The 18,445-nt window shown below is 41.9% G+C and overlaps 1 protein-coding gene across 2 annotated transcripts in view; it reads left to right on the forward strand.

The window, feature by feature from the left end:
- The window catches only part of LOC124157625, a 105,114-nt gene that overhangs the window by 39,932 nt on the left and 46,737 nt on the right, over positions 1-18,445 (forward strand). The window contains exon 2 of one of the 2 annotated variants that reach the window (XM_046532509.1): positions 16,604-17,517. In XM_046532509.1, coding sequence (XP_046388465.1) covers positions 16,604-17,517 — 914 coding nt within the window. The remainder of the gene's footprint in view (positions 1-16,603; positions 17,518-18,445) is intronic. The other variant, XM_046532520.1, reaches the window with a different exon arrangement.

The following is an 18,445-nucleotide window of genomic DNA, read 5'->3' on the forward strand; positions in this document are numbered from 1 at the left end:
AGTCCAAGGCAGACGCGCAGGTGTTCCCAGCATTCGTATTATCTCCTATGTTATGATCATTTCACAGGTCCCATTCGTGTTCGACGCGACTTTTCCGCAAAAGTGTCGCGAGAAGCTCATTATTTAAGGACAGTCAAGGTGCTAGGGAGGGAGTATGGAGGAGGGGAGGGGGACAGCGGTTCCTTTTCACGAGAAAGTGCGCGGTCGGAGCAAAGGAGAGGGCGTGCGCTAGCCTGTCTCAAGTGACCGCTCGCATGTATATATTCCTCTCCCCTCCTCGTCCGACCTCGCACCCGGCACTGCCGACCGCCGCTGCCGCCGGCCGGAGCCAGCCCCCTCGGCCCTCCGGCGGCTCTCAGGTGGGCGTGGCAAGGTCTTCCATCTCGGTGCTAATGTCACGGGCCCCGTCGGGGGGCGTGCACGACGATGCTGGAAGAGAAGGGACTTGTTGAGCGCGACCGCATGTTGGGAAGAGGGAGAAAGAAGGCCCTGACGTGAATTTGAGAATGTGGGATGTTTACATTGGGCGCTGGCTCTTTGAACGTGCCCCGTCCCGAGAGTAAATTACACAGATGGGCAGGAGGGTGGCAAAGATGATATAGTTTACACTGTCACGAGTTGCAAGTTTTTTGCGGATCAGCTGACCAATGCTCCTCCTATATTTCGTCCTAATGTTACCACAGGCTCGAAGAATGTTCGTAAACATAGATATGACTCCAGATATTGCTGGTGGATGTAATTTAGCAATTCACGGTATTAGATCAAGAAACCGTGCATTTAAATGTGCAATTAATACTTGCGTATCATTCGCCTCTTCCAAAAATTTGGATATGTTTATTATAGTCGACGATTATGTTAGGAAAAAACATTCATAAACGCAATTATAAAAGTTAAATTGGCATCCCCCTTTTTCTTAACTCGATCTCCGAACAGAATAGTAAATGTTACTTATCCCGCCACTTAATGTATTCTTAATATTATCATAACCATAGGGCTGCGAATTTCATGTAAGCCTCTCGGTACCTAAGTGAAAGATATTTAACCCTTAAGGTGCGGGAACGTTTTGATACGTTTTGCACGCTGACTGCGGCATTTACCCAAAAAATATTATTGCTACTTCGATATCTTGCACTTGGGCACTTTCCCTAACCATTAGAATCACTAAGGGGCTTAACTCTATAAAACCATCCCTCGTGACAGGGGATGCCTCCTGCATAGGGTGTCCTCTGCACTGACTTGCGGCTAAAATCGTGCACTCCCGCAGCCCAAGGGTTAAGTACAACAGAATTGTGATAAATAATAACTATTAAGTAATGATTTTCAAAACATATATTTAGGCATGTATCCTAATTTTTCAATTGTCTCCTTCATTTACCTTTCAATCATTTCATTTTTTTAATTTCACGTCACTTAATTCTGCATTATTAACTGCGAAGTATTTGGCACAAAATGTATTCAGACAGAAAATAATTTTTGACAGAAAATCATACCGATACTCAGTTGTTTTGTTTGTAAATAGAACAAACAAGAAAGTTTTATGACGGATGGCGCATCCCGGAATAAGGTTTCCCTTAGCAAAAAACTGGGCATCCTCATCACGGCGGCAACCGAAGAGGGACTTCCTCGTCCAACACAGACCCCAGGGGGGGAGGGGGGGATCCGCACATGCGAGACATCTCCCACCGCGCGCCTGCCCCCTTCCCCGGACCCCGTAACTCGAGACGGTACTCGCCCGCCCATACTAGGGCGGCGGTACACTCACTGACTGACGGAGTAGGAGTGCCCTCGCCCAAGGGGACTACACAAGAGAGGTTGCCGCTACGGTCGCTTTATAATCGGCTTTCACAAATGTCCACACGACAAGAGATGAGTGCACAGCCCACGGATATAACAAAAGAGGATCCACAAGTCTGCCTCTAAATGTGTCGTCAACCACCGCGCATGTAAAGAGGTTTACTAAAGCCGCCACTCGCGTCGCTGACGGACAACTTGATCCGAGTTTCACGAGGAAATAAGGTATAATTAGGGGTGTTCACCGAAATGTATATATACGATGATGTGATCGATAAAATTCATAATGTATCCTGGATATTCCTCGTAATTGCAAACATTATACTGCAAAATATTGGAAAAAAGTGGATCGAATTGCACTCATCACCGTGCTGTGGATATTTTTGAAAACTGATTAAAATGCGATCGAAGTGACAACAGAAATCAGCCTTCTTTAGGATGGAATTTGGCTTGCTCTTGGTAGTCCCCGTGGCAAAGCCATTCGCGGATCCAGAGAGAGGCTGATGGCCCTTGTGGATTCCCCAGGGGATAGCTCTCACCTGGAGTATCCAATTTTCTCTAGATAAAATGGTTATTTGTGTAAATATTTATTTTAAAAACTTAATTCTTTAGAAAATTAGTAATGAGGCAACCTTAAACTGTTGTTACAAGCTTCGATTCCATCAAAATGTCCGTCACATCCCAGACCCTCGTTATTGCTTGGAGGTTATCATAGAGCGATCCATTTTTTCCCAATATTATGCAGTACAGTATTCGCGATTGCGAGGAATAACTTTGAAAAGTTTTAAATTGAGATATGAAGAGTATAAATTTTTGGTTAACAGCCCTGATTGTAGCTTATTTCTTTGTTAATATTTGTAATTTCTGTTGTGTTCTCACATATTGAAATAAATACTTTCAATTTTCCACGAATCTAAAATATATACGACCTTGGATTCAACATAATAGAAATACAAAGTACAAATTTTGTATCTTGGATGTGATGTAGTAAAATTGTAAACTAAGTCGTAATAAATTTTATAATCGTGGAAAATTGAAAGTTATTATTTCAATATGGAAAAATTCCACTCCTTCAAACTTTTGCTTTCGGATTAGTATGATTTTTCACATGGTACGTCTTTAAAGCTGATGCTTTGTCACCGTTGGTTGGCGGCCAAATAATTTTATTCATGTATCCACTCAGTTACATTACTTCCATATGTGATGTTTTATTTAGACGGTACATCCTTTTAAAAATGAAGTGTTAATATATCTCAGTTGAAGTCTTGTTATTCATTTACACCTATAGCCTGTGTCTTCCAACGGGAACATAAGTTCGCGTCGAAAAAAAAGAAAAATATAAGCAGAAACTCGGATCGCTTTGCCGGTCAGCGACGCCTGTGGCGACTTTTGTAATCCCATTCAAATGCGCGTTGGGTGACAGCACTCGTGGAGAGGGGGACTTAAGGATCCTCCCATGTGCCCTCGCCAAGGAAGTGTGCACGACCTTCTGTGTTCTACTTCGTGGAACGCCGTGGGCGTGCTCGGGGCGCGTTTCGTGCGTTCCTCGGATTTGCTTCATTGGGTTCCGGCCGAAAAAAACCACGTGCACGCCAATGTGTGCCGTAATAATGATCGATTCTTCGAAACTTCTTTTTCTCGACCGCTTTTCTGACGCACCCCTCCCCTTCTCGACCGGTCGTATTTCGTCTTTTTGCTTTCTGTCATATGCTACTCCATGACTTTTTTTCATTAAGTTCCAACCATTAAACAAAAACACAAAAATGGCATTTCTGGCGAGCTGGAGGAAAACAGTCAATTTTCAAATGTCTATATAATTTGGAAAATAGTGAGACTAACTTGTTGAAAATTTTATTTACGAGCGAAATCATATTATTGTCACTATTTTTTGAGGAAAAAGTTTGAAACTGAATGAGAAACGCAGTAAAAATTTCAAAGTTGTTAAAAAAATCACAAAACTGTGTTGAACTGTTTGACAGGTCTTTATGCAGCCATGAAAAGTACTACAAGAACAAATTTTAGCGGGGTGTGCAGCACTTTTAAATGATAGTAGGTGGGCTCATTTAATACTTTACATTCCTTCATTAACGACCAGAAATAAGTACTTAAAACGTTCAATTTTACATTGTTATTTGCGAGAATCTTGCTTGGGTTTCATCAGGATTTCTTCACGCAGATGCGAGTGTGAGTTGTAAGCCGTGCGTAGTTCACTTTGTCCATTCTCTGGGGGCATTTAGAGGAATTTAATGGCCATTGCGTGATCTTTATATTGATTGATTTGAATTTCCCCTCTCAATCTCCCCTGCTGTGGTGGAAATTTTACAAAATTTTCCTTTGCTTTAAATTATGAAAAATCAATTGCCTCTTGTTTTCTTGGATATTCACTATTATTTATACCACTACTTTTTTTACATAACGCAACCCTGGTTTCGATGGGTTATCATCATCTTCAGGCGTAAATTATGATGTATTTATCTTATTTTGTTACGACGTTACCTAACGGAGGAAGAGATGAATTTAAAAATGGACGCCAGAATAGGGGAAAAGAACGGGTAAAGATATTCGTGTATCAGAGTGCTGTCCTGGCTTTCAATAATTTTTAAAATTGCCAAATGCTCTCAATAAAAATACCAAAAGAGTCGAGTGCTCACGGCGATCGTTGCATAATTTTAAAATATTCATTTTATAAATTTCAGAAATTACCATTAATTAGTTACCATTAATTATTTACCATTAATTTTGATTGAATTTTTTTCAATCAAAATTAATGGTAACTAGGTGTGGCAATACCTTAGTAACTCAACATCAATAAATATGTATACAAAGTTAAGAGGTATGTCAAAATTCTTTGTGTATTCTATTCTGTTCTTATATATATATGTGTATACTTTAAATTATATTAATGTATCAAAAAACGTGATCGTAACATTTTTATGTAAAAATATTGTATATCGTTGTTATCTTTGTATTTTATATTGTTCATGTTTTCACTTTCATAGCCCTGAGGATGATTTTACATAAATCGAAACGTTGGCTATAACTTGGTTTCATTAGACCTAAACTCCAAGAAACATCATAAAAACTTAAATAGAATCAATTTTTTTCATGTATTTCAGGCCTAGCGATGTTTTTTAAGCTTGAACGAGTTCATATTCTACATCTTTATGGACACCTTTTTTGAGATTAGAACTTCTGCGAATGCATGAACCAAATTAAAACCGGATACTTTTTTCGATCATTCATTCCACTTGTTAGCTTATCACACTTGTAGTTTTCGCGTTCATTCTCGCTGTCTCATTTTCGTGTTTATATATCGTTTGAGCGAACCTGAGTACGCAATACAATAGTTAGCATTTAATGCTTCGAGAATTCAATATTTATTTAGAGGTAGTTATGTAAACCAATAGTACTATTTGGCAGCAATTATTTTTCTTCCTCGTTTCCCATTCTTTTCACTAATCAGATAATATATCCTATCAATTAATTTATTAGCGTTATTTTTTTCAAATTTTGGTGCACGAACTGCATATATATGGGCATGGCTTACATCAAGGGGAGAATCGATACGTCTCATGTTTTGGAAGAAACTTATTTTGTACCCTTTACAGTTTTTTCACTGAAATAACTAGGTGTTGTTTTTTCTCAAATTTCGAAACCACCAGCAGCTGCATTGATAAAGAAACTCGAGTCTCGGTAAGGTTGACTCAATGGTTTTTATGTACCTTTTTATTTCAGCACGAAGATTTTCAAGTCGATTTTTGCGAAAATCCTCATGTTTCATTTGATATTCTCTTGTTAATTGTATCCGACATGCCCGTACTACGTCTGTCGGTATTGGCGTACCTAAAGGGTCTCCCTAATCCCACTATTAAAGAATGGTTATCCATCTGAAAAGAGTTCTCTTTGATATTAAAAAAAATAATTCTCTAATTAAAGTGGAAACCCATGTCCCTGTGTCAAATTCAGCTCTGGCGTTTGAAATAAAGTCTCCCTGCAATGCGAGGGAGAAAGCCTACGGAAGTAATTCGGTGGATAGTAATGGCCGCTTGCGGTCGAATAAATGAAACGTACTCTATTTTCTTATTTTGTTAAATTTCTGATTGAGTTTCATGCTTTTAAATTCCAAAAAGGCTGCGATATATGCAGGAATGACGTCAAACAGAAAAAATATATATCGATGGACATTTATTTTTATGAAAATTCCTTCAAGTTAATAAGTTATTAATAAAATGTTTCATTTCGATATCCTTAGTAAATATTCGAGCTCAACAATTCCTGCGTATTTATTCGATGAAATTCGGGCCGCAGGGATCTATAATTGAAGGATAAGTTATAAGATTAAAAATAAATACCATTTACTCCTTGCCGGCGTTTTGGTGTGCAAATTACACCATCTTCACGATCAGCATGTCAATTCACAAAATTATGGATAAGTAACATAAAGGAATATCAACGTTTTTACCTTATAAATCGTTACCTACAGGTAACATAAAGGAATATCAACGTTTTTACCTTATAAATCGTTACCTACAGGTCATAGCAAATTACAATTAAGAATTACCTTAGATTAGCTAGGGTTTTATCTCAGATTTTTTTCGGGAGTAATTTAGGCATTCAGTGGGAAATGAAGCCCTCATGTGTGTAGACGCAAGTATGCAGCCGATACCAGCAGACTTTGTATGGGAATTTTGGTTACAATTAACAAGAGAATGTACATGAAATACGAGGATTTTCGCAAAATTCGGGATTAATTTGTTCGGGCTGAAATAACAAGGCACACACAATCCGTTGAGTCAATATGTAGCCATCATTGCACTTGCAAGCACAGACTGCTCTACTGTGGGGAGTGGTTAGGAGGGAGGGGGTTTTGAGTTTGCTATATCCCTCTCGCTGTCCCCCTCCCTCTCCCTGCTTCTTGAGTAGTGGAAGGGGGATTTGGCGGCATCGGAGTGGTTTGAAGTGCGGCGCCTCTCGGAGATGGCGCCGGGGGCGTTCGAAGCGCCGCCACCGGCGCCCGACGAAAACTCGTTCAAAAGGGACGGATGCGGTCCGCGGAAAGGGGTTGTGCGGAGAGCGAGGGAGCGGGAGGGAGGGTGGGGGTAGTGGCAGGAGGTGAAGGGGTGAAGTTGCGTGGGGAGTGCTCCCAGCGTCGGCGGCGGCGGGCAGATTAACGGCGCGAACAGACTCGCTTTTGTTTTCCTCGAGGGCGAATGTCAGTTTGCTTGTTTTCCGTGAGTTGGGTACTCTTTCCTTCTTTTTTTTTGTGCGCTCAATCAAATTCGCGTTCGAGTGAACGTCGTCCACACTGTCAGTCACTCACTCTAGAGTAAGGGTCGCTCGCTCTCTTTTCCCTCTGGCGTCCCTAGCTGGGCGTAAACACGATGACTCTCGCGATTAATGTTGTCCGGTGAGACTTGGAGTTCTCATTTCGTACGCATTACATGATTCAAGAAAAAAAAACGAAATTTATTTTTGATAACACTAATTTCAGTAGTCATTGCTTGATGAAGCCGGCAGCGAGGTCGGCAATAGGTCTAATAAAGTAATTAAGTACAGCGAAACGAAAAAAATATGGAGGTGTATAAAAAGCTTTGAAAAATAAAAAAAACTGAAATGAATATAATCCATGCATGCTTGTAGAATTTTATTCCCCGAGATCAGCCTCCACCTAATGACATCTGAAAAATAAGCGGAATAATATTTGCCGTGTGATAACACAGGAAGACTTTAGTGTGTTAACTCTTTATCTGGATTCCCACCGGGTTAATTTATTCATAGTAGCCTACGTTTCAAGCTCCGACTCGTCCTGAGGATGAGCCCCCAGTCAGAGCCTGAAACGTTGACTATTATGGATAAATGAACCCGGTGGGAATCCCGAAAAGATTTTATCTACATTATTCGCCGGGAAGGCAACAAATCATATTTCACAGGAAGACTTTAGCTGAATAAAAATGTTGACGGTAAAAATTTAACTGGTCCAGTAACTGAACAACAAACTCTTGATTTTAGAGCGGTTCTTGCGTTCAATTTTTTTCCGTAGATATCTCTAGATTTTTCTGGTCAAAGATATTTAATTGCATTGGCTTAAAGTTTTGTTCACCTGGAGTGACCACGAGCAGAGAGGGATAGGAGAAAGGGTCGGAATGCTATAGGGCGGAATAGGTACGCCGTTAAAGTTTTTGGGTTGAGGATTTTTGTAAATGTTCGGAAGGTAACGGAAAAATATTTATAATCCGGTGAAACGAGCTATTATTATTACTAGTATCCACAAGTACTGGTCAGGAGACATGGAGAACATTAACCGGCGGAAAACCCGAGAAACTTTTCTCCACCTGATACGCTGGGAAAACCATTAGTAGTACTTTCTATTGGCTAGTTTAAGGCTGAATCGCACGATCATTTTTTTCGTCCTTTCCGAGTGATAGCTAATGTGATCACTAGACTGATGGCAGAAAAATGACCGTTTCACGCGATCATTTTCAACGATGGCTTCAGGAATGTGAATTTTATCCCTTATTCCATCACTCGTCACCTCCCATCTGCCGTCGCCAAAACCATCACTGGAACCATCTTTCAGCCAATTTGAACGCACAGCCGGTAACAACGGCTGTGGTGCCTAATTTGGCGGGACTCGAACCCTTGACCTAAGGTTCTTTCAGGCGAAGACTTCATGCCACTGCAACCGAAGCCGGCAGAATAAAGAGGTTCCACCGTAAGTTTTCCTGGACATCACACAATTACTTATACCACTTATTTTTTACAGAGCGCGACCCGGGTTTCAATTGATTATCATCATCTTCAGGCGCAAATTATGATATGTTTTAATAATAATAATAATTGTGTGATATCCAGGAAAACTTATAATGGAATGCCACAAAGTAAATCAAGAGTTAGTTAATTTTTTTAGGTTCCACCGTGATTCTTTTGCCAGTTTAGGTGGCCTGCCAAACCGAGAGTCGTGGGTTCGAGCCTCGCCTGCAGTTGCGTAACCATGCGGGGATGAGGGGATGTATCCCACTCTCCAAAGCCTCATAAAAATCAAAAAATTATCCAAAAATCTTGTCTGGATTTGATGTGTAGTAACTGCATCTGCTTAAAATTAAATTTTAAGTGCCGAAATGATGTAAAAAGCATTTTCAGGCACTTTTCAAAAATTTTCCTGAACTCCCCGTTTCCCGGGGGGGTATCCCCCACTAACCCTCTCTAATCCCCCCCCAAAGCCCCCTCATTCCCCCCTAAAACATATTCCTAGTTACGCCACTGCTCGCCTGGATTGGTGGTAACAATATAATTCTTCTGTGGACTTCGTAACCTTTTGCACTGCTGCGAAATTTAGGCTACAGGTCAGGAAACTTGAGTTTTGAGATGTCGTGGGGTGATACGGCGAGGGCAGGGGAGACGGAAGTGCCTTTGGGGTGCGGGCAGTGATAGACGGGAGGGGGGAGAGGCACGGTTTTCGTTTATCTCCCTCGCTTCACGACGTACTCTCCCGAGGAAGTTGTGGTGTGGAAGTGCACGGATATCTGGGAGGCGGTGCTGTAGTTTGAGAGACAGACTCCTCGGTTGTCAACCAACCCTCTAAAGGGAGAGACGAGCTACGTGATCGTACGTAGCAGAGGCAGATGGTGAAAGTACCCACTTAATCTGAATTGCCCTTAAAAGAAGTTAAGGCTAATAAATCTGAGCGGAAATAAATATGACTATTATACTATTGGTATACCATGTTTATCGGTAGGAAAATAAATGCTAATACGTGGAGAAAAAGGAATAGGACGCGTTCCAATATTAACGAAAATAATAAAAATTTTACGCACGTCAATGAAAGAGAGAATAATTCACAAAGAATGAAATTTAAGTTACTTGCACGGCCAAGTTATGATTATAATGACAAGTATATTTGATGTTTGCAACAAGAATGGTTTCGGGAAAATGTTCGGGATAAGAGATAACATTTAGAATTTTTGTCTTCGCTAAAGAAGTAAGAGAATGGGATGAATCATTTTATGGTAGTAATTGATAAATCATTGTTGTTCTTTGTATACCATATAGAGTGTTTCAAAAATAATATACGTATAACGAAGTATTATTTTGTCCAAACTATGCATCGTTGCGTCTCTGTTGTTTCCAAGGTTGCTCGAAGAAAACTTCATTTTTCATGAAGACGGGGCACCCTCTCACTGGAGTCATTTATTGCGTGAATATCTGAATGAAACTACCGAACCGTTGTATCGGGTCGTCAAGGAGCTGGCCACTTAGCATCTCTCAGCTTGGCTCCACGGTCACTGGATTGGACACCCTCCTGAGTTCTCCCTGTGGGGTTTCGTTAAAGACAACGTTAATGTTGCACCACTCGTACAAGAGGTTGAAAGAGGTGAAGAAAGGATTCGTACTGCCAAAACATCAGTGACGAAGGACATGCTTGCCCGAGTATGGGAGGAATTTGATCGTGGATGTTATATTGTGCGTGTCGCTGTGTCGGCGGGTGGATGTATCGCCTTTTGCATCTTTAGTGTCGCTCATGGAGGATATATTGAGCATCTGTAATCTGAACTTGAGAGTTTCGTAAATAATTGTGAGAATTTTCATATTCGTATGCCTTAAAGTTTAATTAATATCTGCATTCGAAATACGTATGTTCTTTTTGAAACATCCTGTATTTACTTACGTAGGCATCTTATTTGAATGACTTCATTGCAAGAGATGATAATAATGATTAATATTTAATGACATAAAAGCAGAAGTACGTTCGTAAGGTAATATTTATCTGGGTATAGAAGTTATCCGCTTATGATTAGCTTGAGGAGACTTGATGCAATAAATACGAAAGAAATTTTAAAGGGATAGCATTTGGTATCGATAGAAATATGCGAGGGGAAAATTAAATCTAAACAACTCCAAATGAGAAGTGTTTAAGAAAGAGTCAATAGAATTGCTTTCACATACTTCAAAAGGAACGTTAATAACGAGGAGTGAGGGGTTCAGAAAACTGGAAGATGACTCGTCTTCCTGGATGGAAAAATATGCAAAATATGCCATGGATTAATAAAACCGTGGTGATATTTCATATCTTAAATCATATTTCATTTTAAACGGTTCCAGATAAAATTACAAAAATTTATCGATGTGTTTAGGGCGATTCGTCAATAACTTTCAGTGAGAATTTATTAGAACATTACTTAATTAAGCAGCTTTAACCGTGACTTGAAGTGTTTAATTTTACCGCACCAGATGAAATGGACGATTTTCGCTCGATATTTTTTTTTCCAAGAAATAACCTTTGACGGAGAGAGATTTTCAGTTTTGCAAATTCATTTAATTTTCTACCATACATCGATGCATTTAATTTTCACACTATTTTCTTTTGCATTTGCAATGTGCGATTTGCAATCCATTTAATTTTCACATAATTTTCTACGTGTGTATTCATGATTGGTGAGGGGCCAGTAACATTTCATAACTAATTTAGATCAGGTCATTGCCTGAAGATGGGATATGTTGCCTCTAGGTGCAGCGGGTGGAGGTATCGCCTCTTGCATCTCTCAGGAATTGTCCGTAGTGCCGATATATCAACTCACATAAAATATGTGTTTGAATTTTCATGAGACTGCAATTATAACATATACTTTTCACAAAACGCTAAATTTTTATTAAATATTGTCACCAAGTTCAACGTGAGTTATTGAAAAAATCCGACATCCGATATGTTGCTAAACAGCTGCACAATTTTTTAAAGGTGCTACATTTTTTTTAATTGCATATCCTAGCATTTTTCCCCTGTACCTTAGGAACTAGGTAAGCACTAAAAGACAAACTGAGACTGAGACAAACGAGACTGAGTTAGTAGAAACTCTGAATATTTGGTTCTCACTTTCGAAGTTACCACAATAATAATTGTCAAAAAAGTAAATTGTAAGAACTATCTAGTCCTAAATTCGCTTGTAATAATGACCACATTATTAGTATTTGCAACTCTGTTTGAGAGTAGCATGTGTTAGCATCGTCTATACGCACCTAATTTCCTTTATTCTTGCTTGATTATCACCAAGACGGAACGATTTGATGAATAAACGTTACGTCAAAGATTATCGGTATTTGCACACCCTTTGATATCGCTCAGCAAACTCCAAGTCAAAGAAATAAAGGAAGGACTTTGGCGGGTTATGCTGTGCTGTCTGTTTCTCTTGTGCGAGGATAGGGGGCGCGGTGGTGGGTGCTCTGGCGCCTCGCCATCGACCGACCCCGCGAAAAGGGGGGTGCCGAGGGGAGTGAAAGGGGGGCGATGATGCTGCGAGACGGCGGAGGGGGCGTGGCCTGCGGGCCGGGCGACCAATGGGGAGCCTCCCTTCCTTCCCCCCCTCCTTCGATTGAATCTGGCGGGAGGGAGGGTGGGTGAGCCGACCCCTTCCCTCCCCACACGCACGGTCCAGGCCAGCAGACACCCCCTCGCTCCGCCGTTAGCCCACAACCCCCATCTATCTCTGTTGCAATTGTTGTGTGTGCTGGAGGGACGCGGAGGAATGGGTGCTGAGGTAGCTGCTCTCTTTCTCTTTCCCTCTGTCCATTGTTCGCGCCAACGTTCGCTGGTTCGTCGGAAAGGTTTTCCAAACAGTGGTCGGGGGATTTATAAGGAACCTGAATCCCCTCTACTCCAGTTAGGCGGTGGGGAGGTGAAAAGGGTGCGGACTCGGAAGGGTTCAGGGTTTTTTCGGAAAGGGTTAAAAGACCACAAAGAGGGTTGGGTAGGATTTCAGTTTTTTTTATTATTATCCTGGTCATGCATCGGCATGTTTAGAGGACTCCGCTCTTAATTGGCCCAAACCTTTACGTTGATCCCCCTTCTTATCGCGTTTCTTTTTTACAATTTTCACCCTGCATTCCCTGCCCTTCCACACGTATGGTACAACCTGCAAACCGTCCTATTCCACCCTTGCGGGTGGCAATAAGAGAAAGACATATGCCTGTGTGGTTCCACCCCTTTTCTCGCTTTGAATGGAACCACGGAACGGTTCATTCGAAGGCAACACCATTGTTCCCAGTGCACGTATCTCTCTGCGCGCGTGAGCTGGTTGCATTTTCAGGATTCTCCCTCCCTCTCGCAGACTGTCGCACATGAATATCGGCACCCAACTCCACCTCCGTCTTCCTTTCGCGTTCTCTCCTGGCCTAGCCAATGACACGCCTCCACTCGGCTGAGCAGCGTGAGGGGCTGTGGCTAGGCATTCAATTGTCGAGCCGTCGTTGCCACTCGAGGCTTTGTTGATCCACCCGGTGAGCGAGAGCAGAACATGATAAATATGCGATTCCAGCGCTCTGCCGCCGGTCTATGTTACCAGTTGATCAATCCTTTGCTATACTCACCCCCAAGGATAACTCTAGAACATTGCATCTTTGGCTTGTCTAAATATTCATGCAAATTTCAGGGTATTTTAACGTACTTGGGTATTGTCTAATAAATAAAAGCACTTAAAATATTTTTAATTTTATTTATAAACGAAAATAAAACACATTATTACAAAATTGCCTGTGTCGTAGCCAAGGGCGTTTAGGCGCGCGTGCGGTGACATCTGTTCCGTGCGCCCTGGATTCGAGTCCCAGTGGATTCTTATTTTTGACGGCAAGGGGGGGTGGTTAAGTCTGGTAAAGTTGAGAGGGTCCTCCCTCAAATAAATTTAAAATTAGGCGAATGTTACGGCTTTCTGAGAGATATTTGATTCATCCTAACACTATTATGTAAGTATCATTAATGCAATTAAGTAAAATGGATTAAACTTTAAAAAAGTGGGGATTATATCCCCAAACCCCTCGCTGCGCCACTGTTAACAGCAGCCATATCAAAAACCTGGAAAAATACTGAAATAACCTTATAAGTATGTTGTTACAATCCTGGGAACGGTTTCCAGACATCAGTGTGCTATTGCGGTTCCTTCGCTTTAGGGTGGCTATTACAACCCATACCCTGCCTCACTTCGAAGCACCGCAAGCTCACGCACCTATATTTTTATCCGTAGCGGGTGGTTTTTCACGTAATCCTTAATCGGTTAATAATTAAATTTTTTTGTGAAAATATTCTTTTACGCTTAATAATAGTAAGTTTAACTTAAATTTTATTACATATTATTTTATACGTCCCAGTCCGACTGCATTTTTACCCTCTGATTTCTGGCTTTTCCATTCACCACAGCACCGTTGTCCACGTCCTTTTTCAGGTTAATTATCCTACAACTGCCCATCGTAGTTGTTTCGGTGATTGCCTTTTTTAACAATGTGGTCAAAATTCGTAAACATCCTCAAATGTTACGGAATTGTGCTTCGTTTTATAAAATCGACATACCGAAGTGTTTGGACGAAAGATGCAAGTGATCAGAAAGGAAGACCGTTGAAGACACTTAAAAAAAACGGTGAAGTCACGACGACCTGATTATTTCCACTCCCTGAAGGATGTAGAAGAATGTCCCGTCATACCGAATTGTGAACTCAACCATGTGTTCTTATCGCATTCTTTCCAATCCTATGAATTCATTTGTTTACACTATGTGAATGTTGATTAACCATTAAAGAGAGCAAGTGTCTCCCGAGACGAATTTCCCGTTTTGGAAAAATAATAAATTTATACTATTTACTCGTCTGCAAAACATATTATTTGTTTGAATAAAACCACACGTTGAGAATTAGTTTTATTCCTTAGTTATTTTTTCTGACCATCGGCAGCACCAATCATAGTCACATTTACGTAAGAGTTAAAGCTGATCTTAAGAGTTAACCATTGGTGTATTATCGAAGCGGCTGTATTATTTATCATAAAAACTCAAAAGTATCCATCTCCTTTCTTCTTTATAGAGACCTGCTCACTTTCCGCTCTCTTTATGTCAGTTTTTGGCATTTGGCAGCTGCAATAACTGTCCTTGTGCTGTGGTATCATTTCGTTTGGGAAAACTATGGAAAAGAATGAAGACCTGTCTGAATTGCTATTGTTAGCTTATAACAAGTTTCATCTAAAATGGAAAACTGCATACTTTTTGCCAATGAATGCGGAAAATTTCAGTCCACTCCGTATTGTATGACCTAGCACTGTCTAAGCGTGTAGCGTAGCAGGACCGGAATGGTTAAATTTAGATGTTCAAATTTTATTACTTCCGTCGACAATATAATCTGTAAAATCTCTGAATAAAAAAAACGAAATGAATCGAATGTCAATTTAATCGAAATCGAATCGGTTGCACGGAGCATTAATAGGTACAGTCTCATAAACTGCCTCAATGTGCACATTTTGGTTTGAAAAGTCTAGATTTTATGGAAGACGTTCGTTGGGAAAACTATTTGCGTGGAAAGAATAGGACAACGGTGAATCGCGTGTCGAGTTTGGAATGTGCAATGCCTCGCTGCGTGTCTTTTGACTATGATCACGAGTGTAACGTGGGGAGAAGGAGCTTTAGACCATAAAATTACGTGAGGAAACTTGCGTTTTATTTTTATTGCTAAGTAATTTCTCGTGTATTTGTGGCTTGGCTAAAATAATTCCCTCACTTTCTCCTGGAAATACATGCGACTTCTATTTTTCGAGGCATCATTGTTTGGGATTTATGTGTTGGCACTAGGGTCGCTATGGTGGAACTGTTTTATCATCTATTGATGTATTGCAATCAAACTTCCCCTTTCTTTTATGCAGCATCATTAAAGTGCTATATAGAAGTAGTAAATTGCCTTTCATTCAGCGGTAGATGTTATTGAGGTTGTTTCTGCGGAAAGTATGTAAGCTGTGAACCGAATATTTCACTCAGCCTCGTCTTTCCTCTACGCGAACTTGCTTTACCGATACGTCATGCTCTGCGAGATCATTTCTTGATTACCGCGTGAATGAAAAGTAACTATTTTTATTCCCATGTGCGACACATTGATCAAACTGTTAACTAACTATTTTCCAGTTTTGCCTCGCGTTTTTTCTGCGGCAAGCTTGACGTGTGTTAATCCTCGGTAGGCCACTTTTTCATGGAGAAATTATCTCGTAAGTACGTAAATTAGTTGGTCGTGGTCCGGATAGGATTTCTCATTTTTCAGATACAAATCGCAATCCAAGCTTTAAAAAAAGCACGTAGGTTACAACACGCAGCGTTACCCAGAAACAGTATTTTACAGTTTTCTGCAAGTTTGCGTGTGTCGCTATCGTGACATCGGACCTAATGATGTTTTTTAAAATCACCAAATTCATGTAATATTCTTGAAACATTCTAGTGTCTGCTCTTCGTATTGAATTATACGTCTAGTATCGTTAAAAAAATAGAATCAACTTTGTATTTTTAGGAATTTGCATTGTCATTCTTTAATTAATAAATACTTAGAGAGCAATACGTACATGTCTATGCGCACAGAAAATGCTGTAATCAGAGCTAGGGTTTGATGTCGCAAATAAAATATTGTTGTCATATATTCAGAACAATTCAATCATCTTACAAATAGAAATTAGATTCCTAATTATACTATTAGGACTATTAAAGCGATGTCCAGTATAACTCGATTGGTTAATAGAGGCACTATACGTTTATTGATTGATTGCAGCGCTAAAGTTGACTAAAACTGATGGAAAATTTCACAATGGAATGATTCTCTCTAACTCTATAGAATATCAAATTGATCTAATTTTTCCTTTTAGTATTAGAGCATGCCAAATGTGAAGGTGGAATTTTTAATCTGCATATCGGTTGTTAAAGATGTATCTCTGTTGTAATATTGGCTAATAGTTAAACTTGGTATTTCTTTTGAGTCAATTATTGCTCGTAGAAATTTATGAACGTTTTCTCTCGCTCTTTCGTTGCAGCAGCATCATCACCGTGGCAACAGAAACCCGGGGCCAGACGAAGAGGACGAAGAGTGCCGCCCCCACCACTTGGGGGCCCCGCAGGCCTTCCGCCCCCCATCGCCCTCCATACCCGCCCTCTCCCCCGCCTCCTCCTCCATGGGCGACTCCGACCTGGGGCCAGGCGGAGGCGGGGGCTGCCCCGCGGACTTCGGCGGGGGCGCCAACAGCGACCCGCCGAGCACGCCCCCATCGGACCAGGACGAGAGCGACTTGGCGGCATTCGACCGCCACCACGCCCACCCCTTCTCCCGCTTCGGCCCCCGCAACCCCTCCCCCTCCTCCGCCGCGCACCACTCCCCCTCCTCCTCCTCGCCCATGCACCATCCGAGGCACCACCACGTGTACCACCACGGAATAACCGCGCACCAGCAGCAGGGGGGGCCCTTCGACCACTGCCCCCAGGCCGACTCCGCCCCCCTCATGCCCCCGGCCTCCGCCTCCCTCCACTCCCCCGACGCCATCCACGGCGCCAAACAGCACCGCCAAGGAGGGTCCCCTGCCAATCACCACCATCACCACCACCACCATTATCGAGGAGCCTCCGCCGTGGGGGGACACCAAGGCGGTTCTCCGCTCCCTCCTGCCGCGCAGCCGCTCGCGAGGAGCGCGGGTGCCGTGGGGTGTTCTCCGACTCGGTGCACGCCGGAGGGCGGCTCGCCCGGGGCGAAGCGGGAGTCGTGGGGTAAGGAGGAGGACGCGGGGGCGTGCGCTGGATGCGGTCGCCGCATCCTGGACCGCTATTACCTGATGGCGGTGGAGCGGCGGTGGCACGCGGCGTGTCTGCAGTGCAGTCTGTGCTGGAGGACGCTCGAAGGAGACGTGACGTGCTACTCCAAGGACGGCCGCATCTACTGCAAGAGGGACTACTACATGTAAGTACAATCCATCTCGTAACCCCCACTCGAAGGCTATTCCGAGAATTTTTTTATTTCGCCGAAGTCGAAAAGATTTAAACAGTTAAGATATGCGGTTTTGTAAAGAATCGCGGGCATGGAAAAAAATCAGGACGTGTATAACTGCTTCTTGGATTTTGATAAAGTATCTGAATGGGTGGAGTGGGTATTGTTCATGAAGATTGCTCAGAAAATACGCGTAGATTTGAGGGATAGGCGACTCATTTGTAATATGCTTATGGCCCACACTGCATAAGTGAGGGAAGCGTACGGAGAAACTGGGTGGGAAAGCATTGGCTTAGGAGTGAGGCAAAGCTGTCACATTCGCCTTTGCTTTTTAACTTAGGCTGAGGAGATGTTAAGGGAGGCGCGGGATGAATTTGACTCTGGAGTTTAGGTGGGATATAGATGTTAAAAACAATGAGGTTCGCATACGATCAGGTGTTGAATAAACAGTTAGGAAGTGGGCTGTATGCTGTGATTGATGCGTTGGACAAGCGCTGAGAGAAGTATGGGATGAGGATTCATCATAAGAAGACCAAGGTTATGCGGTTTTGTAATGCCTCACGAACTAGAAATGTGAGGCACAAGATAAATGTAGGTGAGAAGAAAATTGAGCAGGTAGAAAAATTGGACAATTAGGACAAACATAAGAGGAAAACCGTTACAGCAGTGACGAAATTAAAAATAGATTTGTGTTAGGAAATGAGACATTCAAGAACAGGAAGGAATCGGAGGATTGTTATACAAGAGTTTAAAGAAAAGGCTTGTGAGCACTCTTTATCTGGAGTGCAACGTTTTACGGTGCGGAAACATGGACTCTTAGGAAGGAGGACGAGACAAGACTGGAGGCGTTTGAGGTATGGGAATGGAAAAGAATGGAAGAGGTGAAGTGGACGGGGAAAAG

The sequence above is a fragment of the Ischnura elegans genome, chromosome 1 (genome assembly GCF_921293095.1).
Source record: "Ischnura elegans chromosome 1, ioIscEleg1.1, whole genome shotgun sequence".
Lineage (NCBI taxonomy): Eukaryota > Metazoa > Arthropoda > Insecta > Odonata > Coenagrionidae > Ischnura > Ischnura elegans.